Here is a 16,285-nt window from a genome sequence, read left to right on the forward strand (position 1 = left end):
GAAACGTCCAGTCTCTTCTGAGCAGACGGTTTCTTCTCAAAACCGGGGCTGCAGTTCCAGGGAATTTTAGCCGCCAGTTTCAAAATCGTTTAGATAGAGTACAATTCGTCCATCATCCAACCCCTAGAAACCCCCAGTCGGTTCCTTCGGGTTGGTTCAGTAGCCGCGTTTGTTCCTGCTTAAACTGGAAATTCTGAGGGTAGGTGACCATCAGCGGATGACTCTCCACCGCCGGTACACTTGCAAAGGGTGGTTGGAACTCCGGCGGCACGTAGCCGGGACGGCCGTGTCCGTATCGTTGCTGCATGAGCTGCTGCATGTACTGCTGCTGAACGTGCTGCACGTCCACCGGGGACGTGACGGGCACGCTATGGGCGACAATCGGCGGGGGTTCTTGTACGGCAACCGGCGTCATGGGTACATTCTGATGTTGGTAGAAGTCGTGGGTGGGTGTGGACGAATGAGGATAGTAGGGCTGCTGGGCAAGAAGATACTGATCGTTCGGAACGGACGTGCTGATGGGCGTTTGATATGAATGCTCGGAGATCGCATCCTCAGACGGCGGTCGGGTCACTGTCCCGGGGGGATGCGAGCGGTGCTGGTGTTTGGTCAAGGTCGTTTTGCGACAAAAGCTGGTTTTGGAACAGATTAGACGGGTCGGATTATTTACCCACTCGAGGATCCGCTCTTACCTTCGTTCGCAGGTGGGCTCTTGGCAGATATAGGGACGCTTGCCCGTGTGGATTCGACGATGGCGTGCGAGACTGGAAGACTGGTCGGGGATGTCAGCAACGGCACTGGAAGGAGGGAATGGGAATCGATCGTACATCAGAGAATGCCTTATGGCACCCTTCATGGTCACAGACATGAGGCTTTTCCCCAGTATGCGTTCGCGAGTGGACGGTCAGTGCGCTTCGTTGGATGAAGCTCTTGTTGCAATCCTTGACCGTGCAATGGTAAGGCCGTTCATTGGTATGTATTCGGTAATGTCTGCAGAGGTCCGATTTGCGATTGAAAGACTGTCGTCGGGATGTCATGGTTAGATACGACCGATGTATATCCATGCGAACCGGAGGGAAGGAATACCTTGCCACAATGCTCCCACGAGCAGTTGAAGTCGCGTCCATTGCCAGGCGCCATGGCCGCGGTAATAGCGCGTGGATATCAATAGGCTTAAAGGGAATCAAATAAAAGTGGGACAGACGGCGGAAGGGAAGGGCGGGGAGGAATCCGACGGGAATGGGATGGCTTAAGAAGAAGGGAAACCGTTGAAGGGGGCGGGGATGGAAGGAACAAGAAGAACGCAGGTTAAGAAGGGAAGTCAGACAGCATAAAAATAGATAAAAGAAAAAAGAAGATAGACTCCAACTGTCACGGTGTTTTTCTTTTGACAGGGAGGGCAAAGAAATAATAAGAATAAAAATAAAAATAATAAAATAAATAAGTAAAAGATCTGGGAATTTCGAAAAATAAAAGGAATAATAATAAACTAAAAAAAAAAGGGAACCCAGGGAGATGGAGTAGATAGGTACTAAATAGAGCAACGGTTCGGGAAGGGAAAGGGCTGGTGGGTCGAAGGCAGGAAAAGTGAGCGAGAAGGCAAAACCAAAACGAACAGTCGAGGTGGAGAGGACAAGACTGTCACCGAAGGTAGATTAAATCCGAGACGTGCAGCTTCGTCAATCATTGGAGGTCTGGCCCCGCGAGTCACAAGAGAGAGGCCCGATGGGTCGAATGGGGAAAAGCAACCGCACTGCTGCTGATGATTTCTGCTCGCTATCCCGGTGGTTATTCTTGGTCCATATTATTATTATTTCGAGGATAAGAAGAAATCGTAATAATAATATCAGTATTATTCCGGATGGTGAGGATAACGTCCCAGTCCGTAGTCCGTAGCAGAAGGGCGCCGATGAAGACGACAGGGAGATAGTAGGTAATCACGGGGGAGTGGATTCCCAACCAGGCAGAACAAGAATAAGAAACCTAGTAATAATGGGAAGGATTAGAACGATGATGGATACTATATTCCCGCTCCTTTTTTTTATCTTCGGTTGCCTCCTATTCTGGGAAAGAGCCAAGCCCGTCAGCTTGTCCCAAGACCTAGGGAAGAGGCTAGGAAGGTGAGAAGGCGGTGGTCGGTGGTGGTTTCCTCTCTGGACCGCCGTCGACCAGGCGAGTCCGATATAAATAAGAGGTAAGAATAATGGATTTAGAATTTCAGAGGCACGGAGAGAGGGAAAAGGTGGGAACCGTCAACCAAAAAATAATAAATAAGCTGTTGGGGCTGGGTGGAGTCCCAGTGATACGGGATGCTGCGCTTTTTATGCTGTTTACAGTCCGTAAGGAAACTCCTCAGGAGACTGGGGGGGGGGGGGGGGGGGCAGAGGGAATAATGATAAAAAAAATAAAATAAAAGGGAAATCAAACCAACGATGGCGATGGACAGGAGAAGAGATTGCAATTAAAATCAACGAGGCCAAGGGTGAATGATGATTCCTGCCATAACCAGAAAATTGAAAATGAGCTGACAAGCACGAGAAAAAACCTCCTCCTGGTTTCGATTTTCGATTTTCGATTTATTTGGTTTTATTTTATTATTTCCATCGCTGTTATTATTATTATTACATGGTCGACCCGGGACAATCAATTTAATTTTATTCGATTGGATTTAATCTGTTTATGATGCCTACCACCAACTAGCAATTATTAGATTGCTTTTATTTTTATTTTCTCCTGCGACCTCATCGCGTATATTTTACAGGCCGGAATTACCAGGTGCCAGGAATCCTCGAGCTACCTACCTCGACCTGCCAGAAGCTACAGAATAATACGACTTCCGTATGGCGTCGATACGACTAGGGATACTTACAGCTCGGTAACCAGAGATGGTTAGAGCCAAGTTGTCCGCCCCCCTACCCCGGAAGACTGGCGGCGGTGGGAAAAAGAACTGGAGGCGAGAGGGCAGCAGCAACGAGGCTAGAAGAGGGGGGTCACCCAATCCACTTGGGGCTGGTTGATTTCATTATTTCTCTGGGGAACATAACTACGGTGTAGGTATCCGGCCGGGTCTCCTGTCCATGTCATGGCACTACTCCGTAGTCTGGATGGATTCTCCCACCGCTTCGACGGACCGCAAGAAATGGGAACTGCATCCCGGACCCGGAGAAAGGGGAGATTCATCCAGAAGGGCAGATGTCGATACCCAGTCCATAGTAGCAGTGCAGAGGTAGCATCATGTCCTGCGCCTAACTAGCCCGGCTATTCTAGGTACCCTGGTCGTTGTGATTCTACCACCTCGTAACCGATCTGCTCCGTTCCAGCGCATCAGTCCGTCCTCCATTCCGAACTTCTGAGACCGTCGTCTACTCCGTAGGTTGTTGTAGAAAACATCTACGTACGGAGTCGGTGGATGCTGTCGGGGTTAGTCACTGGGTGGTTAGAGAGATAAGGTAGTACGGAGTACAACCAACATACGGAGTCCTACGCAGTACGAAGTGAAAAAGAAATTTAATTAAAAAAATAAAAAAAAAACAGACAGGAGGGAGGGAACTCCACCGAGAGAACAGTTTCCGGTCAAGATCATTTGGGGAGGGGAATGCCAGGTCTCCACCCACCCGCCTGTGCCTTAGGAGTTAGAGGATAGGCTCGGCCAATCAACGGCGGGTGGGGTGAGCCCGACCTTGGAAGAAATCCACTAGGCGGATGGTGGGTTTAGCTTCCTGCATGATGGGATCCCACATTATTATTAAATATTAGATATTAAATACTAAATATTAATACCTGCCTGTTATTCGGGCGGTACGAGGCCAGGGAAAGGCGAAGGTAAATGTACAGGTACAGGTACAGCAGTCACCGTACGTACCCCTCGATCCATTCGTTCATTTATCGCGCGATGAGCATTGGAGGAGTTTCAAAGCCTTCCCGGATCGTCTGGATGCGCATGTCTAGCAGTCGTGATCTCACCTCTCTTCCAGGGGTAACTACATACAACAGCCACTCATCGCTTGAGCTATGGGTATCACTAGGTACCTGGGTACTCCGTACTCTCCCACGGTTGTACGACACACCCCCCGATGCACGCAGGCGGTATCATTGGTTGAATCCCGGGCCAACAGGAGATGCAATCCGCACTCCTGCGGCCTGCCAAATGGTTTCCAAAGCATCCCACGGATTAGGGGGCAGATTGGATCACAATGGGAGGATGGGGTGCCGTGAAAGGCACGCAACGACCGATGATAAGGCCAGGGCATTTACGGAGTACCTTAGGCAAGGAGTGTCCTCGTCTTCTGCAGCAACCCATCGAACCGACTCCAAGATGGATACACAACGGCGTAACCTCTCCGGTCCGCGTCCGTAATAATCACGGCTATCTTTCTCGCCCGTCCGAAGTAGTTAGTTGATTAGTCTCTGACCAACTGACCAACTTATCTTGACCTTCTCCCGAGTGGTGAAACCCCCCAACTTCTCCCGGGTCCATCATCACGAACAGGATCAAGCCGAGCTCTCAACTCCCCCCCACCACGTGGCTCCTAACCTTCTACAATGGGTTGCTGATGGCCGGACAGCGACTGGTTGGTCGAAGATCCTCAAGGCCCCAGCGCGATAATCCAGAACAATCCCCATCCCGTCTTTCTCTTTCCGTCTTTCAGTCCTTCAGTCCTTCTCCTTCTCCGCCCTCCACAATCCGCGATCCTTCCCCTCGGATGACGGTGAGGCCAGTGGATATTTAAAGCCGAGGACGTGGATCCCCGTGGCGGTGACAAGCTTGGTCAACGCTGAAAGCTAGATACCCCCCCCCCTAGGCCTTCCCTCTGTGGCCATTATCCACATGGCCCTCCACTTTCCCTCCCGTCAGCAGTCGAAGTACGGTCTAGATAGCCATCGACCCGGACATCCAATCCCTAAGCGAGAGGCTTGGGGAGAACATTCCTGTTGCCGCCGAGTTCAGCGCAGATCCCAATTCCGTTGGCAGCGATTTGGAGAAGTACGGAGTGGTAACTTCTGCAATGGCTCTTTCCCGGTCCCCAACCATGGGTGAGGGCCAAACTTTCGGCCATGGTTCTGTCAATCATAAGAGGGTCCCCATTGAGCTTGGCGACGACAGTTCCCGTCCCCGCCAGCGATAGCCGATGAAGATTGTCCACAATTGATAGGAGACCGGACTTGATAGATCGTCGTCCGATGGCTGCATAGGCTTTCAACTGGGCCCGGCCTATTCAAATGGGGGTTACATTCTTTTTACAGTAATACTGGCCGGTCCAGGGGAGGCTCCGCGACTGGAGATAGCAGGATGGTCAGCGTGGCTTGAGAGTGCGGCAGTCTGGACCGGAGGAAGTGGAGGAGGGCAAACTCGATATACGTAGGCAGGCTGTAGGCGCCGGATTGCCATCAGGGGTGCTATACTCGGCATTCCTTCGTGTCTAGCTGTGCTGTGCTCTGTAGGTACGCAGTAGATCTGTAGACTGGAGGTACTGGTGGTACCGGTACTCCTGGTACTGACCAGTCCGGGTCTGTCCGGTATGTCGTATGTATGTACTGTACCCCTCGTACGGTACACCTTACCTGCCATTACCTCCATTATTTCCATTACCAGGTACCTGCCCTCCTCCGTCGTACAGGTGGTAAGGTAAGCAGGTATCCGTTCAAGACTCCGCCAGAAATTCATCGCCCGGACCAGTCGTTGCCATCCCAGCAAATATTCTGTCAATAATGCGGATCGTCCGTGGATGTTTCCACCACAGATCTTCTACAAAGGACAGGAATCGTCGCTCGTATGCAAGTCCAGCCCTTGTATACGACTCAGTCCGATCCAGCTTCCTTTCTCACCATAAGCAATGGCTGCATAGAGTTGTTTAGCACGGTGCCACCGTACGTCGTCTGTCGCAAGTCGCCCATCCTTTCCAAACCTTACCCGGTCTGTCCATCAATGAAAACCACCGCATCGACCGCCTGCAGCGCCTGCAATGCAGGAGAGGCACCGAGTCTGGCGCCGTTATGTCATCCTGCTGCTGATCGCCTGGGAAATGGTGTGACAATGGGCGATAATCGTCGACGATAGCGACGTGATGGGCCGCCCGATGCACGCCGGCGAAACGACTACACGAACGTCCTGCCTCCTTCGCCGCTTCGCCTAGATAGAGATTGATTAAATGCACCGGAGGATCACGTCACTGCGATCCATTTTTTGTCCCCTTTCCTCTCCTCACGCCTAAATCCGAACCCAACAACCTGGTCGTTGGTTCTCAGTCTGACAGCCGCTGCTCCAAGCTGCAGACAGGAAATCATGGGTCGAATCGGAGGACAGGTCTTCGCCTCGCGATATCCCTGGTGCCCCTCTTCTTATTAATATCTTAGTGAATAGCGTTCTCACTTGCTTTTCTTTTTTTTTTTTTTCTTTTTTCTTTTCTTTTGGTTGCTCCTTGTTCATTTACTAAAAGGATCGTCGAAAGGGCTCACTCTCAACACATTGCTCGCCGAGTTTCCAAACCCCGAAAAGCCACAAGAAAAGGCTTCGTCGGTCCACGCAAGGAGATACTTGACTGGTTGTATGAGGGGATGAGCTGATTCGAAGCTGGCTGGGCGATCAACGGCGTGAAGGTTAGTCAGGTCGACTAAACTCCTACTACGCCAACTAGTTGGCCAACCAACATCCCACTAGTCGGATGATGGTCAATTCCCCGAAAATTCAGCCCAGCCTTGTCTCCGATTAAATTGCTGGCTCGTCATCTGTTGGGTCGTCAAACGCCGGGAAATGGTCTCCTCGGGCCTTGACTCGCTCCCTTTTCTCCGCTTCGTCTATTAATCTGTTTTTCCCTTTTTGGCCGTGTCTTCTTCTCCCTCAATCCGTTTCGGCCCTTATCACTGACCTAAGAATGAAGCCGCAGTATCTCCCGCCAAACAACGTTGGGGGTGACACTACCAAGAACCCCGCGTTCTTGGGAGGGGAAATAAGGGAGAGGACCGAGTCCTGTTTTCCCTCTTCTCCTAGTTTCTAACTACTGCACGCAGCAAAGGACTGAACGGAAGGAAGGGGGGAGGGGCGTGGCATGCGTGGAGAGATTGATTGCCGCAGCAGCCAGAATCGGACAAAATCTACTCCTACGTGAGATCCCATGCAGCTTAGGACTAATTTCCATCGCTTTTGCAATTATCATTGGGCATGCAGATGACTCGCAGCTTCTCCCGTGGGCCGACGGGGTAAACTAATCTTTCGATCGAGTGTGCACATCGCCCATCGATGACATGTTTCCATCCATGCTCCGTCGATGTTAGGCGTGGAGAAGACACTTTGCTCTATCGCCAATGATCATATTCACAGGCTTCTCCGCCCGGAAGAGCCGGCCATTGGTCCCCTCTCGTGCATTGAACCGAGGTCAATTATGAAACTAAGCAATGGAGGGCGTCGTTTTCTTGCGGATGATGCTAGACATACATGCGCTCGATGCGCCGCTCAAGAGGTAGCCAGCACAGAGAAAAATCTCCGATTTGCGGGTTCCACATGCGCCATATCACTTTTTTTTCTTTTTCTTTTTCCTTTTTTTTTTCTTATTCCTCGATCCATGGCACACCCCATGAGTCGCCCAAACGGCTCGGGTCGGAGCTGTGAAGGAGGGGGGGCAATTAATTAGATTCTTGGTCGAACCAGGCGAAAATCGATACATGAGGGCTGAACAGAACACATGAATATGAATGGGCTTTTCGGGAAGCCAAGCGCCTCGTTGGAAAAGCCACTCCTAAGGCTGGTAAAACTATGAACGGTCCGGGCTGTATTCGGTTGGTACGCCTCGATTGCCACGGTTTAGTCTGTTTCCTGGTAATCCGAGTCTCAGGTCCATTTTCACCGGTTCCCAAAGTGTCGGTGAGCGTCTTCGTATGAAGCCATATACTTCCCTTGGTGACTATGGTCTAGCGCGGGAATACCTTCGCACTCTCCCACAGACGTATGCGTTTCACGCAGAGAGTTTACCGTTTTGGGATTATCCGTTGTATCTTTAATTCTTCTATTATTTTATTTTGCTGTCATGATTATGATATCGTTTGGGGAAGTGAAATCCCTCTTCTGTTCGGCTCTGTTTTTGGCCCCCTTGCGGCGCTTCGCTTCAGACTGGATCTTGTGGATGTCACGAGAATCGCCAGAAAATACTAAAAAGAAAAGGAAAGGGAAACCCTTCTGTCTTGGAAAAAAAAAAAAAAAAAAAAAAAAAACCCCCCCAATGAGGCTCCATACGAGACAGTCGATGTGTCGAGTGGAGTCACCAGTCCCGTTCAGAGTCTAGATGACTCTAGTTCTACCGTTATCTTCTTGGGGGGTTATTTTTATGATTTTGCCTCTTGGTATTTGCGCCATACAGCCTGCCCGTTGCTAGCGGTGGCTTTCGTATGGAAACATCACCAGGTATGATTGAGAGCAGCGTCTAATCCGACCCAAATGGTCAACTCGCCTCGATAACGAGGGTTTTGAAATGCTGACATGGAATCCTTCGGGGTGGCTGTGTCGCCTTATTTGCTGTCCACTTTACGACGCCGCTCGCCTCGCTCCCATGCTGACAATGATGGCGATAAGTCGGAAGGGGTGTCATTCAATATCGATGCGCGCAAAATGGACTGGATGGCCAGGCGTTCTTTTTTGGCCCTTTTTCGGGCTCCTCTTCAAGCCGTGTTTCACTGCTGATCCAGCCAGCCCTCGAGGGATCCGAATACCTATCGCGAAAGTCCTACTTAGTTCGGTCTTGGCTCTTGGTCGTGGAGGATTCCCAATCTTTCTCACTGGTCGTGTTGACGCCGGTTGACGGGCGTATATCAAAGCGATTCGCTCGAATGTGGTGCTGAAACAGCTCTCAATTGGCCTCGATGGGCTAGCTGTAAGCCTCTACCATCCAGGGCTCCAGTTACGGCTTGCTACCTCGTGGAGCATGCACAAAAAAGGCTGAGAGGTTTCCCTCTTCTTTGTGTCGAGTCGACGAATGATTCATAATCGGTGCATGGACAACGCCACTCTGATTGATGTTGATTTAACTTCGGCCATCCTATCGTATGATTCGGGGCAGAAATTGCATGCTCGCGCCGTTTTCAGCTGACACGCACCTCACCAAGTAGATACATACAGCATTGCCTCTTTGCTCGCTCGTCATCGGCAAAGCGCGGAATCGAGTAAGCCAGGGACATGCATACATTACGCGATTAAAACCTCTTTCCCTGGGGTCCTCATGACGTAGGCAGATCGCCGACCGGAGATGGAATTCTATCCCAAGTCCATCTGGGATACCTGATCATTGGGGGCACTGTTCATTTCCAAGGACGACGGCTCATGGTGATCGCTCTCAGATGGTTGATTATCTCCTAAGCGAGCCTCAATATCCGGCCTTCCCCAGATCCTCCCTAGCACGGAAAAGAGCGCACTAGCACACGCTCATCCAGTCGCGGATTGCATTCCCCTCCCAGATGGTTGGTGCTGGCTTGGCTGGACTGAGGGGATACGAGCCATTCACCCTGGCAGGTATTCCGATTGCATTATCCCGTGAAGCCGCCTGTGCACCAACTCCTCCGCAATACGGACAGCCAAGGTCTACTTCTCCATGTGGCTACCAACACGCTAGATAGTGGAGATTGGCCTTTTTGCGGGGTTGATTCCTTAGGCGCTGGGCTGGACGAACCATACATATTGGCAATGCGCCGCCGGGTTAGTGATATCTCAGGAGGTTTAGGGAGCTTTGAGGGGGGTGCGGATGGCCGGAGCCGTCGGCTTGACCACAGCAACCTGTTGAGTAAGTTCCTCGTATTGAGTCTACCAAGCCAGGAGGCCGGCTTGACCGCATGAAAAGGAAGCGAGATGGACATCTAAACAGACTGCCCCTTTGGGCGGCCCCGTGACTGCCGCTTTGGGGTGTCACATGGCACGGGCGCCTCAGGCCACCACGGCTCGTCCAGCGGCCCCACACGGCCAGCGGGCCAATCAGCGGGTCGCCCTGGATTTCTTCACCCCCGGCGTCGACTTCCTTCTCGATCCTCCAGTCTAGATCGACTCCTCAATCCATCACAATGCAGGACCAGACCTACGTCCTGGTCACCGGTGCCAACAGGTATGTTCTCCATTCCTGATCCGTCCCCCCGCCCCTGCCACTCGTCTGACCTCGTCAATTGCGTTGCGCATTGCAGTGGCCTCGGTTTTTCCATCTGCTGCCGAGTAGTGGACGAATTCCTCGAATCGACTCGCCAGAGAACCATCGACCAGTCATTGACCGTCATCTTCACCACCCGGAGCACCAGAAAGGGGAATGACACCCTCCGGCTTCTGCAAGACTACCTGCGCACCTCCGCCAATGCCTCCGCCGCTGCCCGAGTGACTTTCATCCCCGAGAATGTCGACCTGTCCAACCTCGTCTCTGTGCGAGCCCTCTCTCGCCGACTGACCCAAACCTTCCCCAAGCTCGACGCAATCCTGCTGAACGCCGGCATAGGCGGTTGGACGGGCATCGATTGGCCCCGAGCCGTCTGGGATATCTGCACCGACCCGGCCCACGCCGTCACCTGGCCGGCCTACAAGCTTGCGTCGGCCGGCGTGGTCACCGATCCTCAGACCGCGCGCGTCGACCAAGAGCCTCGCCTGGGCGCCGTGTTCTGCGCCAACGTCTTCGGCCACTACATGCTCGCTCACAATGTCATGTCTTTGCTGCGACGGCCCGGCCAGTCGGGTCGCATCATCTGGGTCTCCAGCATCGAAGCTACCGTGAACCTCTTCGACCCTGACGACCTCCAGGGCCTCCGCACCACCACCCCCTACGAATCCTCCAAGGCCCTGACCGACATCCTGGCCTTGACGTCCGACCTCCCCAGCGTCGCTCCCTGGGTCCGAAGCTTCCACTCCATCGACGACCGCACCGCCGCGGACACAACCCCCCAATCCTCTGACCCTCCCCTCCCCCCGCCAAACACCTACCTCTCCCACCCCGGCATCTGCGGCACCGCCATCATCCCCCTCGCCCTGCCGCTCTTTTACCTCATGCTTGCCGCCTTCTGGTTCGCCCGCGTCCTCGGCTCCCCCTGGCACACTCTGTCCACATACCTGGGTGCCCGCGCCCCCGTGTGGCTGGCTCTGGCCCCGCAATCGGCCCTCGACGAAGCGGAATCCGCGTACCGGCGTCACGGCGGCGGGCGCGCGAAATGGGGCTCGTCCTGCGGCCTCTGGGGGCCCGCTACCTCCGCCTCGACCGAGGTCGACGGATGGGGGTACGGCGGTGTCGTGGGACCTGCCGTTGTCGAGGAGGATCGCACGCGGAGACGCAAGCGCGGCGCGACGGAACTCACGGCGGAAGAGAAAGAGCGGTTCGAGGAGCTGGGACGAACGTGCTGGCAGCGTATGGAGGAGTTGCGGGTCCAGTGGGATGGCATTCTGGATGAGGTAGAGAAGACGCAGGCCTAGATGATATAGGCTTCTGTCTGTCCTGTTTTTCGGCGAGTCTTCTCTAGCACAAGTATTCCGGGGTTTCTTCATTTTCTTCTTTCTTCTATGTTATTTATTTTATTTCTATGTAATATAACCACGACTTGGGCCGATTATCAAAGGAACACGATTTGGATTCAATGCGAAAATTTTCATTCCGAAAGCAAGCAGTAATCTAGAGAAAGGAATTGATGATTGGATGTGAAATTGAACTTGGAACTTTTTCTTTCGTTTTTCTTGTAGATTCATTTCTGAGTTCTGCCTCCCATATTTACATTCCTTATAAAACCCCATGTCCTCATACATCATTAAAACCAGATAGTGTATTAGAACCCATTTACTCACCAGTCTCCGGGTAAGCAGACGCAGAGTAATGAATAGAAAAGAAATCGCGACGAGGAAAAAAAAAAGTAAGAAAGGGGAAAAGGAGGTGAGATGGTGGACCAAGACACGATATAGGAAAAAGAAAAAACGGGATATAGGATGAGAATTACTAAACTTGGAGACAGTCGCACCAGGCGCACTCACACCGTCAAGGTTCTGAGTGCGTAGATACCGACAGACCATAGATGAGACTAAAAGGGGTTTATGCAAGAAAAAGGGGGAGAGATAGGTAGGAAGGCGCACAAAATCGGCGTGTTTCAAGAGGAAGGGGAAAAGAAAAGAAAAAAGGACGTCATGCTCTTGACCAACAAACCAGGCAAGCTCAGGACTGCTCGAATCAACTGCATCAAGGCAAACAAAAGATATAACGACTCCGGCTCTATGCGTCTGGGCGATTGCGAGGTATAGGCGATTTAAATCAAGATATTCGAGGACATGTCGACGTAAAGGGAAAAAGAACGGGAAATTACATGATGATCGCAGGAACTATCGCGGGATTCGTCAGTATCGAAAGAGTAAGGATGGAGAGTGCGAGCAGCCCCAACTTACCATCAACGTTCTGTTTGATGCTCTTGTGGGGCAAGATAGAGCCTCCGTTCACGTAGACCTCGTCGGCAATGGTCACGTCGTCACCAAGCACGGTAACGTTCTCCAGGCGAGCCCACTTGCCCACCGAGCTGTTCCAGCCAACAATGGTCGACTTCACCCAGGCGTGATCCTTAACCTTGCTGTTCTCCAGCAAGACACAGCGTTGCAGGCGAACACCATCACCGACAACAACATTGGGACCGATGACGACGTTCGGGCCGATGCGGCAGTTCTTGCCGATCTTTGCGCTGGGATCGACCATGACGTTTCCGCCGTACACGTAAGGCTCGTTGTTGGGAGCCAGCAGTTTGGAATTGCGCTTCGCGAGCGAGGTAAGGTACAGGCAGGTACCGCTCAGGAAATCCTTCGGCTGACCGACGTCCATCCAGAACCCTTCAAGATCAAACGAGTGGAGCTGACCTTCCTTGCAAATGGCGGGGAACGTCTCTTGTTCGATCGAGGTGGGACGCAGTTCGATGCGGTTCAGCACGCTAGGGTTGAGAATGTAGATACCGGCATTGATACGGTTGCCGACGAACTCGACGGGCTTTTCGACGAAACGGTCGATGCGCGAAGCGTGGTTGGGCTTGTGGACGACGACACCGTACTTCGAAGGCTCATCAACCTTCGTGACGACGATGGTACCCTCGTCACCGTGGTTCTTGTGGAAATCGGCCAGCTGCTTGAATGGGTAGTCGCAAATGACATCGGAGTTCAGGACAAAGAAGGGCGAGTCATCCTTGCCCAGGATCTTCTCGGCCAATTTCAGGGGACCGGCCGTACCCAGCGGCTCCGACTCGACGGAGAACTCGATGCGGACGTTATATTGTTCCTCGTACTAGCGCAACCATGAGCATTTGGATCGATCGATTCACGAGACTATCGCGCGTACCTTCTTCAGGGCCGAGACCATCACATCGGGGCGGTAGTTGACGGCCAGGACAATATCGGTCACACCAGCAGCAGCCAAGCTCTCGACCTGGTGCAGAATCATAGGACGGTTTCCGAATTCCACCAAAGGCTTGGGGAGCGTCAGAGTCTGTGGTAACGAGCACAAAGGTTAGCAAAGATTCTTTTGACAACCAGCTGGTATGCTCCGACGTCACGATCGTCGGCGGCGGCGGGGGGAGGGGGGAGATGAGGGGGAGCATTGGCTTACCAAAGGACGCAAACGGGTACCGAAACCTCCGACAAGAATAAGAGCTAAAGAAGGGTTAGCCAAAGGAAGAAAGAAAGCAAATTGGCGGGGGAGCAGGTACCCTTCATGGTGAAAGTGGGATGGAACGAGTGAATGGGAGAGAGAGGAAAAGGAAGGGCTAGGATGAGGGGAAAGACGACAGAGTAGAAGTCGACAGAGGGAAGGGGAATCAATCAATCAATGGATCGGGAGATGGCCGGATTGAAAGATCGGAAGCTCTCAGGGAAGAAAAGGAGAGAAGGAGAAGGGGAAGGAGAAGGAGGAGCAGCGGAATAAAAGAGACACATGATGAATTCGAGCCGTAAGGTAAAAGAAGAACACCTGGCGTTGGTCGATGTATTGCCAGGTATTGGAGTGTACTGCCCGCCGGTCGTTGTCCGTCCGTTTGCGGCGACCCCTGGGGCGACGGGCGTAACGATACGGTACGGGGGCCGCATCAGGTGCAGGGTGGGCCCATGTGCCCGCGCCCTTATTGGCCGAGCCGGTTTCATTCACTTGCGCATCGAAAAGCCTCAGGCCCTCCGGCCGGCTTCCTGCAATCTCCCCCTATTTGATTCTGCGCAGATTATACAGAGTACGGAGTAAGGTACTAGGACCGATGCATTGGGCATTTTAAACTACTCCGCCGATTCCTACGGTTGCATCCGAGCACGTCCTCCATCCATGGATGCTTCACTCCTGGAGAATGTTCAAATCTATTGGAAATGTCTCTCATTCGGATCCCAGGCCGCGTCGTCTGTTCTAATTATAAACGGGGCAGGCTACGACGGCGTATCTGGAGGCAGAATCGTGGGATGAGGATTTTTCGCCGGATCCTCCATCGGCCCACGTTGTTTTGGCCCCCTGGTGCCACCGCCTGCTGCTTCCGGGCCCACAAACTGCCGGATCCACTCGCGCACTTCGCGCACTTTCGCCAGCGGCAGATCGTCTGGCTTGGCCTCGCGCAGCTTCCTGGCGCTGTACAGTCCCCCGGCGTCCGTTGCGTCCACCCGCTGCCGGTGCAGCAATTCCACGCGCGTGATCCCATTCCGCAGACTCTGCCCGTACACCCGTTCGCGGAACGCCCCCAGCCCGACCGTACCCAAGAGAACGATGTCCCGGGGTCGCAGGGTCGCCAGCCTGCCTCGGAGCTCGTTCTCGTCGCCGCCGTCTCGACCCGTCCGAGGAAGCCAGAACGTAACCCCAAACCCGCTGCGTGTGTTGTCGCCCACCACCACCTCAACCAGGTCCAGCTCTCGTTTCCATTGTCGCGTCACGATGCGCCGCGGCGGCCGAATCGCAATGATCCCCACGATTAGATTCACGGTCATCGTCTGAGGCACGATGCCATTGAGGTATGCGGCGCTGGGAACATCCTGTAGATCGGTGATATTTCCTTGCATCGGAAGACTAGGCTTGGTGGTTTCTTCGTCCCAGCTAAGCGCGATCGAAGTACTCGTACTATCCATCCATAAGCCGCTCTCTCTCATCGAGTCGTCTCTAGAGGTACCGGGCGCAGAAATCTCCGAGGTCTCATGGATGGCAAACGAGTGGTTGTAGAACTTGGACAGAGTCGAGTCGTCCGATGTCGTGGTAGATATGTCGCCAGGAGTGGCCAGCTCGTCGATGGTGAAGAATCGCGCGCCTCGCGTAGGGTCAGGTTCGTCCTGATCGGGGGATGCTTCTGGCAGAGCTAGTGGTTCTTGCAGCAGTCTCCATTTCACAGGGTAGGCTTCGTCAAATGATCCAGCTCCTTCGGTGCCAATACTTGCGCCATGGAATGGGTGAATGGGTGCATGGAGTAACTCATGTTCATCCCAACGGAGGCTCTGCACGCTGGGAGCTCCCATTAGAAAAATAACCTTTCGGGGCATTTCGGACAAGAGCTCGAACAACAGAAGCCATGGAGTATATATCCGAGTCGAACCTGCTGGGCCTATCTCGACAAAGTTCAGGACGAGCGTTGCATAGGCAGCGACGCTCTTGCTATATAAAGGAAAGAAGACCTGCTTCCTCCAGTCGTAGTAGTTATCCCAGCTGGCTAATGCCGAAATATGCGGGATATGAGCTGCAAATATTGATATATAGAGATATATGTAGCGTTGGACGACCAGTCAAGATATTTATGCCGGTGTACCCCAGCATGTGTGGCAGATGATGTGTTCTGCAGTGGTCATTAGCAACAGGGGGTTTTTTTTGTCTATGATGGCCTTGTTATCGGTGGTCGCATTGAACCATGGGTTGCTGAGTCTGCCATTCCATTATATTGTATGATGCGTGTAAAGCCACAACGAATGCTATCAAGGCGGTCCCAGCTGTCTCCGGGGTCCCATGGAGAGGTAAAACCGTCGAGAACAACCAGGCGGAGGAATTGCACATGGTAGAAAGCTCTGGCGCTCGAAGACGCCGATGGAACCAAATGGACGGAGTGCTGCCTGGGGCATACACACACGTGACCCGGATCCGGGAGGGGAGAAGCGCCGGAGTGGCAAGCCCGTCTCCAATGAATTCGCCGCCGCATTATTGAATTCCGCCGAGACACCTCCATCTCACTCGGAACCTCGATCGCTATCAAACGGTGATGGCATTCCCTTCCCTTGAGGAATAATTTCACGCCATCTCCATTTCCCCTTTCGTCCAACCTATCCGGGGATAGAACCCTCTGTTGTCGCGGCCAAGTGCCGCCTTACGTCGGT

General features: G+C 53.0%; 5 protein-coding genes across 5 annotated transcripts; 2 read left to right on the forward strand and 3 right to left on the reverse strand.

Annotated features, from left to right (window-relative positions):
• Positions 1 to 112: 112 nt before the first annotated feature.
• Positions 113 to 1,140, reverse strand: P170DRAFT_470491 (putative C2H2 finger domain protein; the record flags this gene model as incomplete). Its single annotated transcript, XM_024852764.1, has 4 exons — positions 113 to 632; positions 693 to 772; positions 828 to 1,019; positions 1,087 to 1,140. 4 exons carry the CDS (start codon positions 1,138 to 1,140, stop codon positions 113 to 115), a joined length of 846 nt encoding a protein of 281 aa, XP_024710368.1.
• A 2,640-nt stretch (positions 1,141 to 3,780) lies between these two features.
• On the forward strand, positions 3,781 to 4,455 carry P170DRAFT_31590 (uncharacterized protein). Its single transcript, XM_024843283.1, has one exon. The coding sequence runs from the start codon at positions 3,827 to 3,829 to the stop codon at positions 4,355 to 4,357; it is 531 nt and encodes a 176-aa protein (XP_024710369.1). The 5' UTR covers positions 3,781 to 3,826; the 3' UTR covers positions 4,358 to 4,455.
• Positions 4,456 to 10,038: 5,583 nt separating this feature from the next.
• On the forward strand, positions 10,039 to 11,419 carry P170DRAFT_421682 (3-keto-steroid reductase; the record flags this gene model as incomplete). The annotated part of the gene is made up of 2 exons (XM_024847383.1): positions 10,039 to 10,079; positions 10,156 to 11,419. 2 exons carry the CDS (start codon positions 10,039 to 10,041, stop codon positions 11,417 to 11,419), a joined length of 1,305 nt encoding a protein of 434 aa, XP_024710370.1.
• An 871-nt stretch (positions 11,420 to 12,290) lies between these two features.
• On the reverse strand, positions 12,291 to 13,406 carry P170DRAFT_442973 (mannose-1-phosphate guanyltransferase; the record flags this gene model as incomplete). Its single annotated transcript, XM_024850501.1, has 3 exons — positions 12,291 to 12,310; positions 12,374 to 13,250; positions 13,305 to 13,406. The coding sequence occupies 3 exons, from the start codon at positions 13,404 to 13,406 to the stop codon at positions 12,291 to 12,293; spliced, it is 999 nt and encodes a 332-aa protein (XP_024710371.1).
• A 771-nt stretch (positions 13,407 to 14,177) lies between these two features.
• P170DRAFT_432608 (uncharacterized protein) lies at positions 14,178 to 15,836 on the reverse strand. Its single transcript, XM_024848298.1, has one exon. The coding sequence runs from the start codon at positions 15,461 to 15,463 to the stop codon at positions 14,372 to 14,374; it is 1,092 nt and encodes a 363-aa protein (XP_024710372.1). The 5' UTR covers positions 15,464 to 15,836; the 3' UTR covers positions 14,178 to 14,371.
• Between the last annotated feature and the right edge of the window lie 449 nt (positions 15,837 to 16,285).

The sequence above is a fragment of the Aspergillus steynii genome (assembly GCF_002849105.1).
Source record: "Aspergillus steynii IBT 23096 chromosome Unknown P170scaffold_1, whole genome shotgun sequence".
Classification (NCBI taxonomy): Eukaryota; Fungi; Ascomycota; class Eurotiomycetes; order Eurotiales; family Aspergillaceae; genus Aspergillus; species Aspergillus steynii.

What these genes read in the sequence shown, in the direction of transcription:
- P170DRAFT_31590 (XM_024843283.1), top strand. Translation starts at nt 3,827, where the DNA reads ATGTACAGGTACAGGTACAGCAGTCACCGTACGTACCCCTCGATCCAT.
- P170DRAFT_432608 (XM_024848298.1), bottom strand. Translation starts at nt 15,463, where the DNA reads ATGCCCCGAAAGGTTATTTTTCTAATGGGAGCTCCCAGCGTGCAGAGC.